At 37.3% G+C, this 23,195-nt stretch overlaps 1 protein-coding gene and 1 pseudogene across 2 annotated transcripts in view; one reads left to right on the forward strand and one right to left on the reverse strand.

The window, feature by feature from the left end:
• The window catches only part of TBX18 (T-box transcription factor 18), a 30,179-nt gene extending 8,328 nt beyond the window's left edge, over positions 1–21,851 (reverse strand). The window contains exons 1-6 of one of the 2 annotated variants that reach the window (XM_054492541.2): positions 21,131–21,851; positions 19,793–19,997; positions 17,500–17,601; positions 13,937–14,108; positions 5,175–5,342; positions 1,473–1,537 (exon numbers count right to left, since the gene is read on the reverse strand). In XM_054492541.2, coding sequence (XP_054348516.1) covers positions 1,473–1,537; positions 5,175–5,342; positions 13,937–14,108; positions 17,500–17,601; positions 19,793–19,997; positions 21,131–21,422 — 1,004 coding nt within the window. In that variant the 5' untranslated portion in view covers positions 21,423–21,851. Of the gene's footprint in view, positions 1–1,472; positions 1,538–5,174; positions 5,343–13,936; positions 14,109–17,499; positions 17,602–19,792; positions 19,998–20,665; positions 20,990–21,130 lie in introns of those variants that run through there. The other variant, XM_063666375.1, reaches the window with a different exon arrangement.
• On the forward strand, positions 3,961–4,059 carry LOC129039735 (U6 spliceosomal RNA; annotated as a pseudogene).
• Positions 21,852–23,195: the final 1,344 nt, after the last annotated feature.

The raw sequence follows: 23,195 nt of genomic DNA on the forward strand, positions 1-23,195 counted from the left end.
AGACTCTTAAATGGACAAATACTATTCTGCTATAACAAAAATCACAAAATAATTCCATCAGAGCATTTGCCAAGGTAGAAGAGGAGTCATCCCAAAGATTCTCTTCAGTCACCTCACTAAGTGGCCATCTCCAGTTATTAAATGATGGTTCAATTTGCATTTTAATTTTCAGAAACATCTCTGAAAAACAAGGTTAACCAGGAGCTAACAAAACAAAAGACAAGCAATTTTTTTCTCTACATTGAAACACACATTTAAAAAACAAAATAATTTCAATACAGCAGACAACTTTCATGTGATAGGAATATCTGCAAACTTTCCTACAGAGTGAAAATTTCAGAGGGAAGCCCTGCTATTAGTCTTCCTGATCTACCTGCACTAAGTTGAAGGCTACTCTACTCTCAGTGCATTTTAGCTGCATTTCAGTCCTCATGTTGCATGGTGTTTCAATGATGCCACTGCATATAAAAATGACATCACATCTCTGCAAGCACTTGAGTGTATTCTGAGAAAAGGTCTCTGTCACCCATCTTGTCCAATTAATCAACTGAAAGAACTAAGAATCTGGATTGTTTTCCCTCTAAAATTTCAAATGGAACTGTCTCTAAAATAATTGGGGATTTTCAAGGAGTATTAGAATAATTTCAGGAGTAAAGTCATAAAGATTTTTCAAATACTTCTTTTTAAAAACAAGCTGCTTTTAAAAACATTTAAGTAGAAGCCTTACTCTGAAAAGGCATTTGCAGAACTGTAGTCTATTATTACTCTCTATTACTACTTACTAACAGTTACTTTAGAAAATGTTGTACTGAACTATATTGGAGTAGAGTCATATCAATAAATTCAAAAACCCTTTGGCACATAGAGTAGGTGATCTGCTTTTTGATAAAAGTAAGAGTAGAATTCATTATTGTGGCTCTACCACTTAGTACAAACACCACAAAACATGAAACAGAAAAAATAAACAAGTGTGTGGCTGTCAGCAGAGCCAAGACAAATTTGGAAACTAAAGAACATCAGCTCTCTTGGCAATGGAGAGTAGTTTCATATTCCAGCTGGAAATATGACTTAACGAAAGACCATATCATACTCCACAGACAATATCAATAGATAGTTGCATCATCACTAAAGAAATTTTAAACCAATAGTAGAGGCAGAGAGGATATTTAATTAGGATACTGAAGCCTCTGTGCCTGTAAGGGCAGGTTTCTTCAAGGCTCCTTCAAAAACAGCATGCAGTGTACATCCTGAGAGCTTCCATTTTCAGCTCAGCAGCGCACATGAACTTTCACCTTAGGGTAGGTCACACCATTACACTACAAAAATAAGTTATCTCCGAAGCACAATGGTCCTCATCAGAAATGATTTCGATATCGTATTAGTAAATTTAGCCATTTACTTTGTAATAGAAAATTCATAATAAAATATCAAATATATTTATCATAACCAGAATGGTCTTCACTAAGACCCACCTGTTGCGCCCAGAGTCTCGGAAGCCTTTAGCAAATGGATTCCTATCTATCTTCAGGCGAGTAATCTGCAGAGTAGGAAAAAAAATTATCAAATCTTACATAAATGTCAAGCAAGATTTTTACTTGGTTGCAAAACTACAATGAGTCAAAAATTAACTGTTAGAGGACTCTATTGTATACACCTCTTTTATTCCCCAAGTATTTTAATATCCTAGCAGTAAAGCTAAGGAAAATTTCAGATATCATCTAGAACATTCATCTGCTCTAAAAAAGATACTTCACTCCTTTTCAATCTGCATTAATAGATATAAGTTAGTTTTGTTTTTTAATATTTCTGGAAAAGGAGATTCTGAATCATCTGTTGGTAACTTGCCCTGTAATTGACAATTCTCTCTGAACTGAAGTTCTTCCCTTTAACTCTGAGATGTGGTTTAATCCTGTTTCTCTCTCAATAAAGGTAATGAGGAATACCTCGTATCCAACTTCTATTTAACAGCCATTTAAATGTTGTTAAGCTCCTACACAGCTTTCTCTTCTTTAAAATTAGGTAATAATGTACACATTCCTTTAATTTTCTGTATCTGTATTTTTCTTTGTTTCTCCTTTAATATTCTTTGTGGCTTTTATCTGAAAGTTTTATTCTTTTATCTGTGGAGTCCTAACCTGGTCAGAGCACTACAGTGAATGTCTAACCAGAGGTAACCACTACTTGAAGGTTCTAATGACATCAAATCTCATACTAAATGGAGTAAAAATAAATGGTGCTTTCACTTTAACTTTCTTTCAAAATAAATTGTACTGTGTTATATGGAGGTACACAACATACTATGAAATATGTATAGGTAGTGAAATGGTTCCTATATATGATGTTTTAGTTTTAACAAGAATTCTAATTTGTTGACTCATAACCAACTTTTTGCCCACTAAGACACCAAGATTTAGGGGGAAATTTTTTACAAATGGTTTAATCATCTCCATTAATAGTTTTTTTAGTTATGCCATCCTGAACTTGACACTAATAAATACCATCCCATCTGCTTATTACCAGATCTCTACTTTGCCCAGAGGAATTTACAGCCTATTTTCTAAGAGACACATCATGTTTTGGCTTCTAAATTCCTGGGCTTAATGAACTCTACAAAGTTAATGAACATACTTCTAATTGCACCATCTTGGCTAAGGACAAAAACTGTTAAATAAAAGTCATCTGCAGTCCCCCTACATTGCTTGTGCACGCCCTCCAGTCAGCCACGCAACACTTAAGACATATGTGTTCCATATGATGTTATCTTAGTATGTGGATAAAACTACATTATAAATGATATAATGAAAGGGTTTGCTAATTAAGTCATCATGTCTGCCACTCTGCCATTGAAGGAATTCTTCTTTACAGATCAATATAGCTCAATTTTCTGTTTATTTTAATAATGTTTAAAAACATTAAGCAATGTAAATGTTCATTTAAAATATTGTTTTTTAAAAAGTACAGATTTATATAATGGTGCCTTGTTAAAACAGAGACATAACACAATTGCTACTATCATCATTTTTATTACTAACATATGTATTGAGTGCATAAAATATACACTGTGCTAAGTTTTCGGCATACTACTCATTTAATTACTAGAGCAACTTATGTATAGCTATTATCTCAGTTTTGTGTTTTATTTTAAAATGAAGCTTAAGTAAGCCAGGACCACAGGCTGCAGAGCTCTTGCTATTAACCACTAATCTGCTTACAACGTTCCGATAAGTTCTTAAAAATAGTAGCCAGGAAACTAAAAAGTAAATGTCATTGCATGTTATCATTATCAATTTCTCCTCTAATCTGTCCATCATCTTAATCAACTTCTCAATGTTCACTAATTTGTGTTAATCACAACATGTGCCAAAAGCTGACTGCATTGCACTTACTGTACCACAGAGGGTGGAAGAAAATATGCAAACAGCACAGTTAATTTGTGTGTAAGAGAGAGACAAAAAGAGAGGAAGAGAGAAAGAGACGATGAATTGAGATTGTTAAAAGAATACTAAATACCTCTGCTATTTTCTCATGTATTACTTTTTCTCCCAAAAAATCGTTTTCTGTCCCTAATATATTTTAATATATTAAATATATAATTATATCTCATATAATATACTAAATATAATTATAATATATTAAGTATATTATAATTATATATTATATATTTAGTATATTATATAATATATTATTGTACAGTATATTATACTATTTATATATTTATATTGATATTTATAATTTTAATATATAATGTATTATATATTATATATAAATATATATTTAATATATTAAAATTATAAATACATTTATTTATAATTATATACATTATAAATATATTTATATATAACGTATATATACCTTATATATTTATTATATTAAATAGATTAAAATTATAAATACATTATAATTATATACTAAACATATTACATGTTATATATAATACATTAAATATGCTATATTAAATATGTTTGCTTCAGCAGCACATATACTAAAATTGAAACAATACAGAGAAGATTAGCATGGTCCTATATTATATCTATTAGCATAGATAATAAATAAATTATATTATTAGCATGGTCCTATATTATATCTATTAGCATAGATAATAAATTATATCTATTAGCATAGATAACAAATATATTATCTATGGATCTTTTAAAAATTACATTTCATGTTCCTTCCTAAAAGCTTCTAAAAGAGTGGCAACATGAGTGTGAGATGACAGGACAGCTTCGGTTGTGAGACTGATGTCTCCATACGGATAAGAGCTATTGAGCCTCTCAGCCCAAAGAACACATGGGATAGGATCCAAATCTTCTAAGAAGCTTTAAAACAACAGAAACCACAACAGAGAGATTTAAAAGCCTTAAATTTGTAATTGAAATGTATATAAATGTAAAGAGAAATGGAGACCTAAAACAATTCTGCTGACCACTGAAATTAAAAAAAAAAAAAAATCTACCACAGGCCACATTGGCTTATATTACATGGATATTTCTTATGAAAACCAGCTGGAATTCCAGCATGGATTACATATTGCCTCTGATTCAATTATCTACCTGACACACATAAACATAGCCTTAGAGAAATATATACATTTACCCATATAGAAAGGAAATATTTCACTTCTCAAACTATTTCTAACTTTGTGAAATGAGTATTCTACCATTGCTGATCTCTCAGACTATAAGCAAGTTTATCATCTTCTATCACAATTAAAGCATATCTTGAAAGAAATAGCCCTTTTGTATATGTACCAAAATGACTATACAGGATAAATGTTTCTGAACTATTTTTAGAATATATTTTAAAAATAAAGTGAGCTATCAAGTCCCATGCTCTCTTATACAATTCATTTTTAATATTCTACATGTCTATTTTTTAGGCAATAAAAATACATTCTAATTTTAATTATGATATCATAATTCAATAGCTCAAAATGGAAAGTAAACCTACACTGCCGGTCACAAGACGTGGTTTGTCTAAAGAAGTCAACATTAGAGCAGACTTACTTGGAAAATCATGGATAAAGAACTGTTATTCATACATATACACTTTGAATGTCATATATGGCAAATGCTTTATGATAATTCATAACATTTAGAGTGAGAAGGATAGCTAACTTTCTCTCTTCACCTGAAATGAAAAGTCTACAAAGATTCCAATTCTGAGAACAATACCTGCTGATTCTGATAGGCAGTGACGGTTGTGAAAACAGTTTCTGGAAAGGAGAATGCCTTTACTCCCTCTCCAGATGGAACAGGCTTGATGGGAGAAAGATCGTCTCCACAGTCTTTACGGATGACGTGCACTCGCGGTTGGTATTTGTGCATAGAATGAAGAATAATCTATATCAAAGAAGGAAAAGCCAAATTTATCAGAAGCCTCTGCCCAATCTCAACACCATGACTAAATATTTAATGTGTACAATCAATTCCGATTGGAAATAATTTCCAAGGATGCAGAGGTGTCAATTTAATAAGAAATATCAGAACTGGAGAAGGAAGGCTAAGAAGTTATTTGTAAAATGTACATAAAAATACAAAATAAAAAGCACTATTTTAGTGAAACCCTGTGTACAACCATGTGAACTTAATTCAAATTTTCTGTTGCTAAAAACACAGGAATAAATTAATAAGCATTTTATTTATAATGAGCCCAATGGAACACAGAGTCCAAACCAATAAAACTACAAATGAGACTGAAATCATCATTTAAATTGTACCACACCCATCCCCTAAAAAATAAGTATTCACAGACAAGGTTTTTTTCAGAGGAAATGTTTCCCCAATTCGTGACTACATATGTCTATTCAAGGGCAAAGGGAATTTTAAGGACATTCCAGCATCTGTTTTTTGTGTGGCTCACAAAGTCTCTGGTTTGCTGGGAGCACCCAGTGTCTGTGCCTCTGTCACAATGAGGCTTCCATTACTCAGACTGCAGAGAACAGAAAAGCTGGCCCTCTCAGATGCTGCTGGGGAAATCTGATAATATGGTTCAACTATCTTCTACTCAATGATTCCACATCTGAGAATTTATCCTAAGGAAATATTACAAATTCAGAAAAGCTTTTCATGTACAAAGACGGGCATCAGATTATTTATAACAGTAGAAAAACTATAAACCACTTACATATCCAACATGAGTAAATTAGTTAGGTGAATGAAATCCACACAATGAAATACAGCATTATTTTTTTTTTACCATATAATGAAATAATACTTTTAAAATCTTAAACTTAAAAAATGACCTAAATTGTTTATAAGCTTGTTAAAACTACATAAAAATAGAGTAAAAATGACCCATAGAAAGATATAAACAGTGATTGCCTCTAGATGATGGAATTGTGAGTGAATTTTTTCTTCTTCTTTATATGTTCTATGCTTTCAAGGCTGATGGGGTAGGGTGAAGAAACAGCTTCATCCAGGGGGATTTTCTGTTTGCTGCTGGGATTCCATATTCAGGTACTCATTAAGGAGTTTCCTTAAGAAACCTGTATCTTTCCTGAGCTATAAGATTTGAATTCAATTTCTGAGCCATTATGAATTTATAGAAAAGAAAAGTCTTAGGGAAATGTAGTGGGTTGGCCTGCCTTGTGTTTATGACGTGGGCAGTTTAATAAGACACATTCAGAATATTTGGTCAGCCCAAACATAGATTGTCCTACATCTGGAAAGTGTGTTTGCTGCCACAAAAAGATTCTTTACTTTCTGGCAGCTCTGTGGCTAAGATTTTTTTTTTTTTTTTTTTTTTTTTTTTTTTTACCCTGCAGTTTTCCTTCTATCAGTGAAAGAAATGCCTAGATAGCACATGATCATGCCAACCAGACACACTAGGAGAGGAAGCATGAGTGTGAGGAAAGGACAACAGGGGAAAACAGCCCTCATAATCACCTGAGGACACACGCAAATCTGCAATCTCAAGAAAATTCTCTTTCCAGAATTCTAGAAATTCTGGAAATTTCTCTTTGCTCTATTTAAAGGGAAGAATTTTAATGACCCATTAGTGACTTATGAAATCAACATGAAGGGTTGTAACCAGAAATTTTTTAAATAAATAAAAGTACAAAATAAAGTAGAAAATAAAATGTATAACTTGCTGTTAGGTAGAAAGTTTGAAAAACACAGAAGCAACATTTAATTCTAATGGTTCGAATGATCAGCACACTCTAAACAGATTTTTAGTGAATATAGAATATTTTTATTTTCATTTCTTTTGTATATTACCTGAGTAATATGTTCACTAATCCTCATTTAAAAAGGTATAATCGGCCGAGCATGGTGGCTCACGCCTGTAATCCCAGCGCTTTGGGAGGCCGAGGTGGGTGGATCACGAGGTCAAGAGATCGAGACCATCCTGGCCAACATGGTGAAACTCTGTCTCTACTAAAAATACAAAAAATTAGCTGGGCGTGGTGGCACGTGCCTGTAGTCCCAGCTACTTGGGAAGCTGAGGCAGGAGGATAGCTTGAATCTGGGAGGCAGAGGCTGCAGTGAGCCGAGATCACGCCACTGCACTCCAGCCTGGTGACAGAGCGAGATTCTATCTCAAAAAAAAAAAAAAAAGGCATAATCTAAATCTAAGTTTATGTTCTTCGAAGCACAATATCTCAGCAGGGTTGAAAGGTATCTTGCAGACATATGGACCCAGTAGATATTCTTTTTCAGAACTATATTAGGAAAAAGGAGTCGGCAAGATGGATTCTGAGGTCTGTTTACCGCCCTCCAATTAGAGGTGCTTCGCTTCCCTGTTTGATATGCAGGGTTCTGTGTGACATTACATTAGATATATTTAAGTCTGAAAAAACTGACATTAATACTCCAATTTATAGATAGAAAACTAAGGTCTACACAAGCAAGAGACTTCTGAATCCTCAAGGCTGAACCTGGAAGCTGGGTCCCTTGGCCCATGCTCGTCCTCCCACCACCACGTTCATGTGCATTCATTATAAATTCATATTTTTTGGGCAGGCATCATCACAGGGCCAGGCCCAACAAAGGAAACACAAGAAAGGGTCTCAGCCTATAGAAGCAGTTAATTAAGCCCCACCTGGTGTCTCATTAGTTAACATACTCTTTAACACACTCTTTTAATATAAATATAAAACAGCAAATGACCAATCATATCATAGCAACGATTAATGTTAACTCTGCTTTGCCCTCTCCCTCTTTATTTAATTAATTTATCTCATTAGAAAGTGATAGTCACTTGATATTTTGGGGAGTAGGGGAGTTTAAGGGAGAACCTTTCCTCTTCTCCAAGCTAAGAAACAAAATGCCACAGGTAAGCAAACAACAAGGGACAAAACAATGACATTTATAAACTCCCAGGGAGAATTAGCATATCTTTTAGAAACAAATTTCTAAGCAGAAGAAAAATTGGAGAAAAGTTACTTTACATTAAACAAACAAAAACAAATGCATAGCCAATTTCAGAAGATTGGACTGAGCTGTAATTAAAGAAACAAAGATTCATTTGGGTTTCTTTTTACTAGTCAATGAAAAGCAGGTTCTTGTTTTATGAAGACTGTTCTCTCAAGCAGATTTCTCCATATAGTTATATATATTTTAAGGTTACTTTTCAAAATATCATTACCATATTTCAAAAAAGACCTCAAGTGGGGTATATTGGAGTAGGATACAGAAATGGCTGATGTATGTCTTTGTTTGCATGTTAAGGAGCAACTATCAATAGTAATCTGAAGATTGCTCAAGAAAAATAATATGTATTCAGTATTATCTACAAGAATTTTGTGTATCCTTGGAATGTTTTAGGGACGGAGAAACAAGCCTCAGTTCCTCTTTTTACGATAGCATTATGTGCTTTTTAACGTCTCACGTGGTCATGGGTCCAGTCAAAGCACTGCAAGGATTTCATTCCTGCAATCATTTTGTGCTAAATGAATAAAAGTCTCAGGTCCATATGGAGTTCTCAAGTCACTATGCTGCACACTTGCACAGATTTGGCAGAGTAAAAGTAGGAATTGAGGAGAGAAACAAAAGCAATTTAGACAGCAAGCTAGAAAATCACCTCTCATTTGAGTCTCCAGCTTTACTAATTAGAGATCAGTGTCAACTTCTTTTGGAATTGGGGGCTCTGGGGTGGGCAGGGGCACAGGGGATGAACTATTTGATTATTAACTACCAAACTTATAATCATGAATGCTCAATAAAATTTTGCTTATTTAATAGAGCAAATAGAACCAAGAGAACCACTGGTCATATAAACAAGAAGACCACGATGATATGATGCCCATCTCCAAAACACAAATAATTCTGTGTGATGTGTAATGTTCAATGCTCTCTGATCTGTTTAGAATGATTATTTTCTTTTGGGTTTAGCTAGTATTACAGTCACACAAGTCCATAAATACAGACTGCATTCACAGTACAGGCTAATACACATTTTTCTACTTTAAGGACACCTAGATTTGAGTCAAAAAAAAAAAGCATAATATTGTTTATTTCTCATCTGATGAGTCGAAAGAGCCTGAGATCTGACAGAAAGGTAACTGTGTCTAGTCTTACAGGATAGCTCAATAAGAAAACAGTCCCTGCTGACTGGAAATTTTCCAGATGACCTAAATTCCCATGATGTAATAAGTCAATCAAAGGACCAACAAGAAACAGATAACAAAAACCTTGCTCCCTACATTTTTTGGTAACACCACGTACTGACTCCCTTTAAATGGTAGGAATCAAGGCTATAACAATGAATCACAAACTCCATAGCAAGGTAGCCTTCTTTTTGTTTTACGCATGATGCTGTATATAATGGACTCTTTACAAATATTTCCTTTCGAGTTCATCAGCTCATTTGGTTCACCCTAAGTTCTCTGATTCCAATATAACCCATGAGAAAATCAAGCCTCAGAGAATGAAAGTGACTTGCCCACAAACACAAATGTGTCATACCTCTAAGCAATTGCAAGGTCCTTCCACCAGGGAGACCTCAGCAACCTCCCCTATAACTTGCTGCTTCCACACCTGATTCTCAAGGAGAAACAGAGTGAAGGCATCAGTATCACTGAGTCCTCAGCAGCTCGGAGTACAGGTCCTCCCACAGGCCCCACTGTGGCTGTCTGGCCATGCTTCCTTCCAAAGCACCACAGCACCATGGGTACAAATCCTTCTGAGGCTTAAGGTACACCACTACCTGCTAAATGTCTTCTAATTTTTAATAAAAATGCTCATCTAAATATTTTCCTTCAGAAGGAAAATTCCAGAGGAATTGGGAAACATGTACATGATGGGAAGGAATTACCCTGCTCAAGCATACTAACTCTTCTGCATATGGGTAGCTCAAGGAGCAGTCTTCATTTCTATAAAAGCCAGCATAAAGCTCGCTATGGATTCACCAAGGATCAGGAAGAGATTAAGGTCTTCAAAACATCCAAAGATTAGCTATGGAGTGCTGGAACATTTCCACTCTGGAATTTCGCCACTATTCCTCTCCAAATAATTCATGATATTTGAACAACTGAAAAGTCACTTTGGGGAAAACCTCAATGTCACATCATCTCATGTCTCATGTGCTCCTACGTCCAGTCAAAGCACTGCAAAGATTTGATTCCTGCAATCATTTTGTGTTAAATTAATAAAGTCCCAGGTCTCTAAGGAGTTCTCAAGTCACTATGCTGCACACTTGCACAGACTTGGCAGAGTAAAACTAGGAACTGAGAAGAGAAAAAAAAAGCAATTTAGAAAGCAAGCTAGCAAATCACCTCTCATTTGAGTCAATAGCTTTACTAATTAGAGATCAGTGTTACTTCTTTTGGAATTGAGGGCTGAGGGTGGGCAGGGGCAGATGGGATGAACCTCAGCTATGTAAGGGTAGAGGGGTAAGTTCCCAAGAGGTCTCTGCATCAGCAAAGAGACTTGAATTAGAAAGTCCTACCATAACAATACTACTGTCTTCTTATACCCTGAACACAATCAACAATAGAATTAGAAACAAATTCCTAATATTTAATCTAGCCTCATTTAGGGTCATCAAGCTGAGTAAATAAACAGATTCTTTCTTCATAAAGCCTTTCCCATCTTTCCTGGCTGGAATACGGTGACACTGGCATCTGTACTTCTCTGAACTGGCAGGATGATAATCTGTGTTCATGGCTTCTTCTCTCCCCACATAGGCTAGAAATTCACAGAAAGCAGAAATCATGGCTTTTATCTTATTTTTTATTTTTTGAAGCAGAGTCTCACTCTGTCACCTGGGTTGGAGTGCAGTGGCATGATCTCAGCTCACTACAACCTCTGCCTCCCGGGTTCAAGTGATTCTCCTGCCTTAGCCTCCCAAGTAGCTGGAAGTACAGGCAAACACCACCACGCCTGGCTAATTTTTGTACTTTCAGTTGAGATGGGGTTTCATCATGTTGGCCAGGCTGGTCTCAAACTCCTGACCTCAGGTGATCCGCCTGCCTCGGCCTCCCAAAGTGCTGGGATTACAGGCGTGAGCCACCATGCCCAGGCCAAGCCACCGCGCCCAGCTTTGCATCTTTTACCACATTGGATAACATCTTCAGAAGTATGTTTTCTAAATGAATAATGGAAAAGAGCACTTTCCCTCCTACATTCTCCTCTAGTATCAAGTAACACGTACGTACATTTTTACCATTACCAAAGGCAATTCAATTGCTTCCAAATTGTACAGATACATCTCTCTCCCTGCTCCCCACATGTTAATGTACCTCTATTTATTCAACTAGTACATTCTGCTACAACCTTAAAAGAAAAATTTCAGCAGTTAGACAATATACATCTCTATATTTTGCCTATTTTCTGCTATGTTATTTCCCTAATAGTAAAATATTATAATTATTTAGGTTTAAGTAACTGAATTTCATTTGTAATCTATTATTTTGTGTTTTAAACAAATGCTATGTGACAGTTAATCTTATGTGTCAAATTGGCTATGCCACAGTACCCAGATATTTGGTCAAACACCAGTCTAGATGTTGCTGCCAGGTATTTATTAGATGAGATCAACATTTAAATCAGCAGACATTGAGAAAGGTGGACTACCCTTCATAATGTGGGTAGGCTTCATCCAATCAGTTGAAGACCATACAAGAAAACAGACTGAGATCCCTGGAGGAAGGGGGAATTCTATTACAAAACTACCTTCACTCAAGCTGCAACATCACTTCTTCCCTAGGTCTCCAGCTGGCTGTGCAGATTTCGGACTTGTCAGGACCCAAATTTTCCTGGGTAAGTTCCTTAAAATAAATTGTTCTCTCTGTCTCTGTTTTTCTCTCTTTCTTTCTCTCTCTCTCTCTACACACACACACACACACACACAAACACACACACACCCTATTTTCTGAAGAATGCTGTTTTAAATAAAGTCTATTGAAATCATAAAGTTAATATCATATAGGCTGATAAATTACTAGATCTATATCTAATATTTAGTACATTAGATATTAGAAAACCAGTAATTTGAACTGAAAGAATTAGAACTGTAAAATGATTATATTGATTTAAATTATTAAGAAGTTTATAACCTATACATGAAGGTATATAGTTTTTATCCCCACTTATCTCTTTAGAGCATATATTCTTTAAACTGTAGAACTCACAAAAAAAGGCAGTGTACTTAAGGTTTTGATAACAAGTAACACTAAAAACATTAAGTCTAAAATGTTCTATTCCAAAAAAAAGTCCTTCAATGAATGTGCTGAGCATATTTCACAGTCAGCTGCCTCAGCCACACAGAAGAAATCAGTGTTATTTCACTGAATTCCTGTGAAAAATAATTGTTACAACTTGACTGTTAAATTGTAAAAATAAGGAATAAAAATAAGGAAAGCCAAGAAGTAATGCACTAAAATACAGGACATGAAGTTGGGTACAGAAAAGAAATCTACTATGTTACTTTTTTATTTCCATTTTAAGTCATAAAAGGCAACAATCAAGAAACAAAAACACTGGCAGTGTGAGATCTTACTAGCTGCATCTTAAAAATCCACCTACTGCATTTGTATCTCAGTGAAATTTGTACTGGAATGTTCTCATTAAGGTCAATTTCTTAAGATATTGTTTAGCAACTTCCAAACCATATCCTGTCATCACTATATTATTAGTTTATGACAACTTGCATTTTGTTTTAAAAGATATTCTCATAAATATGCTATCTTTATATCACTCATTTGAGAAATAAACAAGTTGGTATTTCTTTTATGCATGATATATTCTTCGAAAGGAATTTTAATCCTGCCTCAATCAAAACTATCTTAAATAACAGAAACCTAATTTTAAAAATGCTGGCTTTGAACAGAAATCAGCATGTATCCAGTTACTTATTTATTAAAATAATAGTGTAGAAATCTTACCTGGGAACAATACTGCATAAAAATTACTAAGGTGTTAAAAATGACTGCATTATTGGAACGGCTGAACTTCGACTTATGTATCCTGTTTCACCAGTTTTAAGAATAAAAGGAATGATTGTTGTAACATTTTGACACATTAGATGTCATTACAAAACAACTGGGAACTTGCAGATGGAACACACAAACAGCATAAGCCTAGGCAATTACTGAGAAGCAATGAGCCTCAGCTGACAAAGCTGGATGCAGGCAGGACACAATAAATCATTACCCTTATTAACCCAACTCCAAAGTATTCATATTCACAGTATAATAATTAGCACCTCATGAGATTTCACACAAATGTTTTGCCTAACAACATCGCTGCTTCCAGTACTTTCATTCCAATAAAAATGCAGTTATCTAGTTTTAACCTATTAAATGCCTCATCGGATAATTCTGGCAACAGGCACAGTCTATGGAAATATAAACTTGATTCTGCACAGATTATGTACATACTAATCAATCAGGCAATGAACATTATGACCTTAGAAGCATCCATTTCCCTTAGTCAGGCACAGTGTAGATGTGGCTGTGCCATCTACCGATGCATTAGAGAGGCCATCTACTCACATGGCCTTGGTCATCCAGTTCATTGTTGGTGAGCTTCAGCTTGTCGAAGCTGATCACTTGTCTCATCCAAGTCTCCCCGGAGGCAGGCGAGTCTGGATGAATGTACACACGGGGTGGCACAGGCGAGTCAGCATTACCTGCCACCATCCATTTTGAGCTGTGGTAAACATACCTAGAAGGCAATGACCAGTCGTTCAGTATACTGTTTTTATCTTGGAATATCCAACTCAGTAGAATCAGACAAAATGTGTGCCTATTTTGTTTCAGGTTTAAAATAAATCAATTTCCTCTTTACACTAAAAATAAGATTTCAAGTGCTTTTCAAAACCATTCTGAGGCAGCAGTGGCCTACTGACAATTCAGACTAAGGGGCGTGTTAAGGTCTTAGTGAAAAATATGCATACTATCACCACCATAAATGCAAGCATATTCATTCTTATGAATGACACTTATTCACCCTAGACATTCCATCTCTGATATTTTCCACTTTTCTTCTGAATATTCCATTGACACAAAAAAACAAATAGCTTGTCAAGCTCACTTTTAAGTAAATCTCAAAAATACTTGAGAGTTACATTTTAAAATGCCCCGCTTCCTTCAAGATCATTTCTGATGTTAGACTATGTAAAGGCTTATGGAACAGACAGTAGAAAGGCAAGAGGAAATAGTCAGAAGTTCTAGAAACTTTTATTTTAATAGGAAAAAATGTTTTATCTGTTACCATTTGGTATTTTTTCTAATACTATGATACTATATATTGAGGACAAAGTATTCAGTTTAATTGGAAAATTTTGTATTATCATAAAATGTAGCCCCTTATTCATCTCCTATATTTCTTTCTTGATCCTTATATAAAATTCTTTCAAATCATTTTCAAATATTACTAATCAAAAAATAAATCAAACTTTGAAAATAATGGTATATCTAATTGATATTACTTTTCTAATTAGGAAACAAAACATCGTTTCTATTTCTTTACATGACAAATATATTGACTCACTAAGAATAATACATTTGAGTAACAATGCCTCAAGTGAGAAATATTAATATTTAACTATATTGAGACTACCATTTATTAATAATTTAAAATAAGCTAATTAAAAAACTAGAAACTAGTATAACAATGAAGAAAGAATTATTAAATTATATACTTACATATTTTCCTTCCATTTGTGTGTTAAGATTAGCATACAATTTAAAGCCATAATTTGCAAACAGTCTCAGAAAAGTCTACCTGTGTTATATACACATTTCTTTTTATAAGAGCATAAAATATTTTCAGAACGTCTCTGATGAGGCCCTTTGTTTCAATTCTTTGTCACATATTTCATTTTGGGCTCAATATGCCTTCTAGTCTTTCATTTCTTTTCTTGGGAAAACATATACAATCATAAAATTAGGGACACTCTTTTAGAAATCTTCCTTTAGGCCAGAGGCAGTGGCTCATGCCTGTAATCCCAGCACTTTGGGAGTCTAAGGTAGGCGGATCATGAGGTCAGGAGTTTGAGATCAGGCTGGTTAACACAGTGAAACCCCAGTCTCTACTAAAAATACAAAAAATTAGCTGGGTGTGGTGGCGAGCACCTGTAATCCCAGCTATTCGGGAGGCTGAGGCAGGAGAATGGTTTGAACCTGGGAGGTGGAGGTTGCAGTGAGCCGAGATCACGCCATTGTACTCCAGCCTGGGCAACAGAGCAAGACTCCATCTCAGAAAAAAAAAAAAGAAAGAAAGAAAAAGAAACCTTTTTCTTTTAATTGGTATGATGTAATTTCAATAAGTTCCTAATTGTGGGCTTTTGTGAATATTAATTTTACATTCTAATAAGTGACAATAATTTTTAACTTGACTAAATACCACTCAAACATTAGAAAATAAGCCAAATTTTTTCCTAATATTGCTGAAAACATTGATAAATGAAATGAAAATCTTAGAGATTCAAGAAAAATTACACTGTGGAAATGAACTGAGTTACTGCCAAAACAAATAGAGCAATATACTCTAACAAAACCTTGAAAAAGTATGCATTTTGAATAGTCAAAACTCCACACCCACTGACAGAATAAAAGCTACAAGTTACACATTCTTTGTAAAACATTCTAAATACAAATAGTACAAACAAATTTCTTCTTGGGAAGCAATATAAGTGAAAACAAATTATGTTTTACAATTTGATCTTTTAAAACCTGGCATCTTAATACTAATTTCTGAAATTTCTTTATTTCTATGAGAGTAAATTTGAATCAATTAAGTAAAATAAACCAACCAAAATGTAGGGAAGACATTGGGAAAATAAATAGGAGACAAACTTAGAAGAGAAAGGAATAATTATTAAGCTTATTAAGAATTATATTATCTTCCTCAGCACAAAACCCCATTTAGAATATGGGTTTTAAATCAAGTATATTTAAAGAATGAACTTTAATGTTTTCTAGCTTCTGTCATGTGGTAGATCATTTTAGCAAAACTCCCTAATGACTTATTTAATTACAATAATATAACTTATACACAAAACAAATAATAAGACTGTCTTTTTTATTACCCCTTTTTGTAGTATTCCATATGTCCATGTACTAATTAAAATCTGTGTACTTTTGATACCAGTAGGCTATTTCAAAAAAGTGACTCCTTAAATTGTTGAAGTGATAAAAACCAAATCTGATTTTGTTTAAAAACTTATTAAAAGCTCTGTCCCATATAACAACAAAAAGTGAGAAAGAAACGAAGACAAGCAAAATTTAAAACAGTATCTTCTAATCTTCCAAACACACAAAACTTCCTTATTTAAATGTTAATGTTTTTAGCTCTTCAGAAAAATATAAAGCATTGTCACTGAAAATTGCTGATTTGTTTTCTTGCAAAAAAAAAAGAGTAAAGATTGGTTTGAAACTGAAGAACGTGTATATTTTCAAAATTTACTTGATCTTTACATAAATATGTTCTCTTTCAAAATCCAAATATTAAAAGTTTTTAAAAGTTATAACACAAACCAAAAAAACAACAGAAAGGTAAAAATTTATTACCAGTTTAGTGATGTCTTAATATCACATAAATTAGAAGATTTTTATTTTTCTTACTTGTAGAAAACCTTAAATAATTTTCTGAAATTAAAAAAAAAGGCCTACCAACATTGATGGTTTTGTATGTAACAAGATAAAGGAAATTTACATGACCAAAAGATCACAAAGAAATTATGACTTTTCATTTAATATAATTTATATCTATAAACATTACATAACATTTCCTCTCAAAATTCGAATTGAAGTGTAAGTCAATATAAAAGACACATTTAGTTTAGCAACACCAAATTATCCCCTTTTAAAAGTTCTCAGTATTTGAAAACACTTCTGTGTCTATTAAAAACAAAACAAAAATTAAGTTTCCACATTTGCTGCAAAAAAGGCACCATCTGGGCCGCTGGCACTCATGGGCGTTAAAGTATGGATGTGGAAATTCTACAGACTTCTGGAAACAAAGATCACAGTCCTCACAGATCAAACAGGCACTAGCCTGCAAAATCCTAGTGTTTTTTTTTTTTTAATCGTTCAGTATCTAATCACTGTACCTGTATCTTTTGTTGTCCACTGGTACAATATCCATGGCAATGTAATATTGCTGGTGAGGATCTAATCCAGAGATCTTCACTCTCATTGCTGGAAACATGCGCCTATTTAAAAAGGCGAAGAGAAAGAAAGAGGGTTTGGGGTTTTTGTTTGTGACTAAGGATGGAGAGTGAATAAGCAAAGAAACGTCTTGGATCTCTATTTTTAATATGGATAAATTTACAGTATTCACTTTGCCAATGTAATTCAAGGAGTCAGGACATAGAACATATCAAAACTGAGATTTTTAAATGTAATTTTTTGCACCCTGTGTACATGTGTTCTGTGCTTACTGAAATGTCAGTATAGCTAAAAGTAAAATAATTTTACACCGAGGGAGTAATGGCACAAAAGAAAGCATCTTATTTTTTAAACAAAATCGATAAGCATATTTACTTTAGTAATACAACTAATAAAATGTAACAAATGGTAGAAATACAAACTTTGGATCTCTGAAAGTGATAAAATACATTATAATGTGAAATTTTTAAAGGGTTATAAAAAACCACAAGGAGCCAATGTGCCATGCTATAACCAAACAATATGTTCTTTATTGAGACAGGACTTCCTGTCTGCAGCATGGTAAAGGTGAAGTGCAAAAGTTGCTCTAAATTTGAAAGGTATAGTAAAACTTCTTTATTGAAAGCAGAAACTAAACACAATGTATATTTACCAAATCATTTCTTCCCCTGCCATACCATGAAAATGTTTTCTTACTTAACCACACTTAAAACTTTGCTAATTAAAACAGATGAAAATTTGCATTTATCCTGGCTTCCCAAAGATGCATATCAAAGGAGATGCTAGAGTAAATGCACCCATCCTTTTAAAAAGGCACAGCAGCAAAGAATACAACAGTAAATTATTGTATATAAAAAACAAACAGCAGTTTGATTTTTAAAAAATCATCTAATGATTTACGTTTAAGTTCCTTCCAAGGAAATCTAATTTTTGTTAATTTAACCTTATAACAGAAATTTTAGTAGTTATTTACCAAACTGTTTTCTATAACAAAAATACCATGAAAGACTACTTCTAGAAAATAAAGTCTATTACTCCTAACTAGGTATGAGAACAGTTTAATAGCTGGCTGTTTTAGTATTATTTCAGTGCACCTGTAAGATAAAGAGTAAAGGTCTTTAACTACATTCTTTATAAGACAACTATTGCTTTGTGTTGGTGAAGACTGAATTTGGATCATTAATAAAAGCTCTGTGAAAATGTAGAAGGTAGCATATGGATTCAATAAAATATGTTTTTTTGTAATTTCTAATAAGTTTGGATACTTTTTATGCTATCCAGGTTTTTACCATGTGTACTCCCTGAAAGAGTTGTGTGTGCTTTTTAAAGTTCCGTTTAAGGAAGCTTATTATTCATAGATTTCACAGCACTAAATAAACTGAAAACTTTAAAATGCAAATATTCATGTGTCCACCTCAAATTAATATGATCTGCCCAACAAATCCATTTATTTTGCTAATCAATGGATGGGAAAATTTCACACTTTTTAAAAAATCGATGTAACTTTTTATAAAAAATTTTTAAGTATTCCTCAGCAAATTCAGGCTGTGTTGGATTCCATTTAGGACAAAAAAAAACAAACAAACAAACAAACAAAAAAAACCAGGTACTCTAAATCTATAAACAGGATGCTTTTTAAAAATCAGAGTAATTATTCTCGCACCTATACGTGATTAAACATGTATTGTGGGTGAGTCCAGTGACTTTTCCTCCTAGTCTAATATGAAATAGCAGGTCAGATCATCTTATCAAATTGCCAGGATATCTTCTGATAAAGAACCAATCTGCCTGGGAGTTTCAAATCTGAAAAAGCAAATCATAGTTTACTGGAGTAAACTGCTATTTAAAAATAAAAGAGAAAGGAAAAAAAAAAGAATTTGTTTCCTAGTTCCAGAACTGACAACTAGAGCCTAAATAAAGGGTAAATATGACCTCAAATTTATAACCGCCCTGAACGCAGAACATCAACCGCGACAGCTGTGGCATCAGTGGCGACAGTAATTTTCTCCGTGGCATTCAACCAGAGGGCAGTTGGACTGTGCACCGACTGCACTAGTGGTGGGTAGCCAAAGCTAGCCTCCAAAGTGAACCACGGTCTGGGGCCTGGTCCCGTTTGACCGAAAATGCTATCCAGAACCCCCGCCGAGCTGCAGGCCCTTCTTCCTGATTGAGCTAGAGGTGGGTGAAGACAGGGTCTGGGGTGGGGAGGGGCGTCCACGCCAGCTTGCCCTTTACCTGCCGGCCTTGGTGATGATCATCTCAGTGCCTATCTCATGAAAGCGCTTCCAGAGCTCGGCTCCCTGCAGATCCACCCGCGGGGCCTGCGGCGAGGGCAGAGGGGTCCCGGGCCGGGCCAGGGAGGGCGCAGGGGACCCCTTCGGGGAGCCTCCCGGTGACGCCAGAGGGGAAGCTCCCTGCTGGAAGCCGTCCTCACAGCCGCCTGGACAGCAAAGGACAGAGAGAGGGAACTGGTGAGGGAAACAGAGGGGAAGCCAGACGGGCCCACCGGGTGGCCGAGAAGAGGAAAACGACCAGGAGAAAAGGGGAAGCTTTGGTGCCATCAGGTCCTCCTAAAGAACAAGCCAATCGCTAGACACTGACATTCTGCCTGTCGAAGGGGCGCATTCAGAGCTCCAGTGTGGCCTGCTTTGTCCCCAAGTCCCGAGCCCGGGAGAGGCGCGCGGGCAGCGTCCACCCCACCCGCTGGGCCTCCGCAGGGCCAAGGCCCCAGCAGAAAAGGTTTCACACCGCCGCCAGGGTCTGGGACGCTTCCCCGACGGAGTCAGAGGAGCTCCCCCGTCCAGAGTCCCCAGTGCAAACTCCGACGCAACCTGCGCCTCGAAGCGCACGCAGCAAAAGCGCCCGGACTCTGGTCCCAAGAGCCTGGGCCTCCTTAAGCCATAAGCATCTGCGGCGCCTCGTTCTGGGCCTCCTTTTGGGCCGGGCCGGAGGCATCTTCTAGAAGGCTCTTCAGACCCCGCTTTCGCCAAACTCCCGGCCGCCCTGCGCTTCCAGCCCAGCAGAGAAAAGTGTGAAAAGCAAGCCCGCGGTCGCCGTCGGCCTTGGCAGAGAAATCAAGAGGAGAAGGGAAGGGAACCGCTCAACTACCCTCCGGGAAACCAAGTTTCCAAATACGCCGCCCTCTTCCTGGTTTGCACAAACGGTTTAGGGCATTCGTTCCGGTTTCAGGGTGGGTATGCCTTCGCTCCCCTCCTCCCCGCCCTGTGCTTTTAAAAGTTAGGAAACAAAAAAGAGCACCCATTGGCTGGAACCCCAAGGGAGGCAGATGCAGGAAGCACAGAGCTGCACCGCTAGGCGCAGCAAACAGCCGCCGCCGAAGGCGCGGGTCGCCGAGTGGGCGGCGGCCGCCCGCGAGGCGAGGCTGGAAGCAGCATCTGAACCGTCTGGAGGGTGACCAGGTTGCGCGGCGAGCTTTGCGACTGACACGGCCAATGCGCTAGTGGCTGAGTGGCCTTGGCCACGTAGGGACGCGGCGCGCACACACACCCACAGACTTGCAGAAGTTCAGGTTCGCGCCGGAGAGAAGTTATAGGCAGGAAGGGGCCCACTCACCCGCGACTCCGCGCTCCAGGTCTGCGCCACTCCGAGCCGGCCCAGACACCTCCCCAGCCGGCGGCGGGAGCGCAGCGCTTTCGTCTCCTTCAGAAGAACCCTTTTCGCCCGCGCCGCCGCCGCGGCTGCAGCCTCCGTCGTCCACGGCCCCCGCCGCTTCTTCGGCGCCCAGTTTTCGCCGCTTCTTCTGAAGCTGTTGCTGCTTCTCGGCGCCGATCAGCGCCTCCACCGAGAAAGCGTGCGCCTTGAGGCTTAGCATGCTGCACGGCGAGCCCCTTCGCTTCTCGGCCATCCCCCCCGCCCCGCGCCCGCCCGCCCCTCTCTCATATACACTCACGCGGGCACACGCGCGCTCTCGCTCTTCCCCCACCAAAATCTAAAAGGCTCTCGGGGCCTCCCGAGATCTGCCCCCTTCCCCACCGCGGGCAAAAAACAGATTTGGCGTTTCCGCTTTCTCGCTTGTGTTGGGATCCGAGGAACCGGCGACGCGCCGGCCAAGTCTGCTTCCCTGGGTCTCTCTCGCGCGCTCTCACTGATGCACTCCTTTGCTCCCACCCCTTCCACCTCCTCCTGCTGCTCCGAGGTCTGCCTCAACTGATGCGCCAGAGAGGACTAACATGGGTAAAAAACACTCTGTGGACACAAATTAGGGATTGTAATTGAAATTTGTTGCCTTGATCTGTCAGCACTTCCAGGCAGGAGAGCGGTGAGAAGAACTTGCTCATTAGTGTCAATAAAGCTGAGGGGGCGGAGCCCGGGACCCTGTCCATCACTCAGACGGCCGGCAAATCAGGAGGCGCCGACTCCGCGCAGCCCGCGCCCACTTCCTTACAAGGTAGCGAAAAACCAGGAGTGAAAAGCGCCGCCGTCTGGCTTGGATGTGCCAACCACACGGACGCTGAACTCTGTCTCTCTGACGTCCGTAGCTGAGTCCAGCCCCGTAGTCTCCAGCTTTCCTCACCAGGACCTGGAAAGGCGGAAGCTCCCGGGCTTTAAACTAGACGTTCAACAAGTTAGAATATCAAGAATCTTTCAAGGTTCCGTAAATTGCCGTCCCACTTCCGTATCACTTAATGTTGCTACAACTCAGAATATTGGGAAGCTGGGAAGAATTCGCAGGCCCCTCCTTTCTCATTTAAATGTTCCTGCACTCAGTCTGCGCCAGATATGGCTTAGGCTTATTTAAATTTTACTCCGCATTTTTTTTCTTAGGGGATATCAGGTTAAGAAATATGTAAATTCTTTAGGAGTGCAAAATGTTATGTTAACGCTCAGTACCTCATATTAATGTCAGAAAAAGCACGCCCTGTCCGCAGCCATCCTTTTCTTTCTAAGAGTGGTAGTTATTTTAAAACGTAGGTCATGGGATTTTCATTCTGTATGTCTTTAACGATATGGACAACTTTAAAACCCCTTAAAACTTCGCGAAATGAAATAAGTATGAAGATGCAATAAAATTCCCCATTTGAAAAACTTCTCTGTGATTTAAGTAACTTTATATTTGTCCTACTTTTGACAATTTACAATCGTTACTTCAGGCTTTTAAGGAGTCCATTGATTTATTTAAAACAAATTTAATAAAATCAGTGCTTTTTAGTTAAATGACACAAAACATATACATGTACAATTTGTTTTGTGGTTTCAACTCGACTTTTTGTTGGGATTAACAAAAATGTATATATGTTTGGTATAAATAGAGCAAATCTCTTGTGGAATAAAATTAATCGTGCATATTACTCCATCTTTTGTATAAAATACACGGCAGGCCTGGCGCGGTGGCTCACGCCTGTATTCCCAGCACTTTGAGAGGTCTACGCGGGCGGATCACGAGGTCAAGAGATCGAGACCATTCTGCCCAACATGGTGAAACCCCGTCTCTACAATACAAATAAATACAAAATAAATAAATAAATAAATAAATACAAAAAGTAGCTGGGCGTGGTGGTGCACACCTGTAGTCCCAGCTACTCGGGAGGCTGAGGCAGGAGAATCGCTTCAACTCGGGAGGCGGAGGTTGCAGTGAGCCCAGATCGCGCTACTGCACTCCAGCCTGGCGACGGAGCAA

The sequence above is a fragment of the Pongo pygmaeus genome, chromosome 5, assembly GCF_028885625.2.
Source record: "Pongo pygmaeus isolate AG05252 chromosome 5, NHGRI_mPonPyg2-v2.0_pri, whole genome shotgun sequence".
Classification (NCBI taxonomy): Eukaryota; Metazoa; Chordata; class Mammalia; order Primates; family Hominidae; genus Pongo; species Pongo pygmaeus.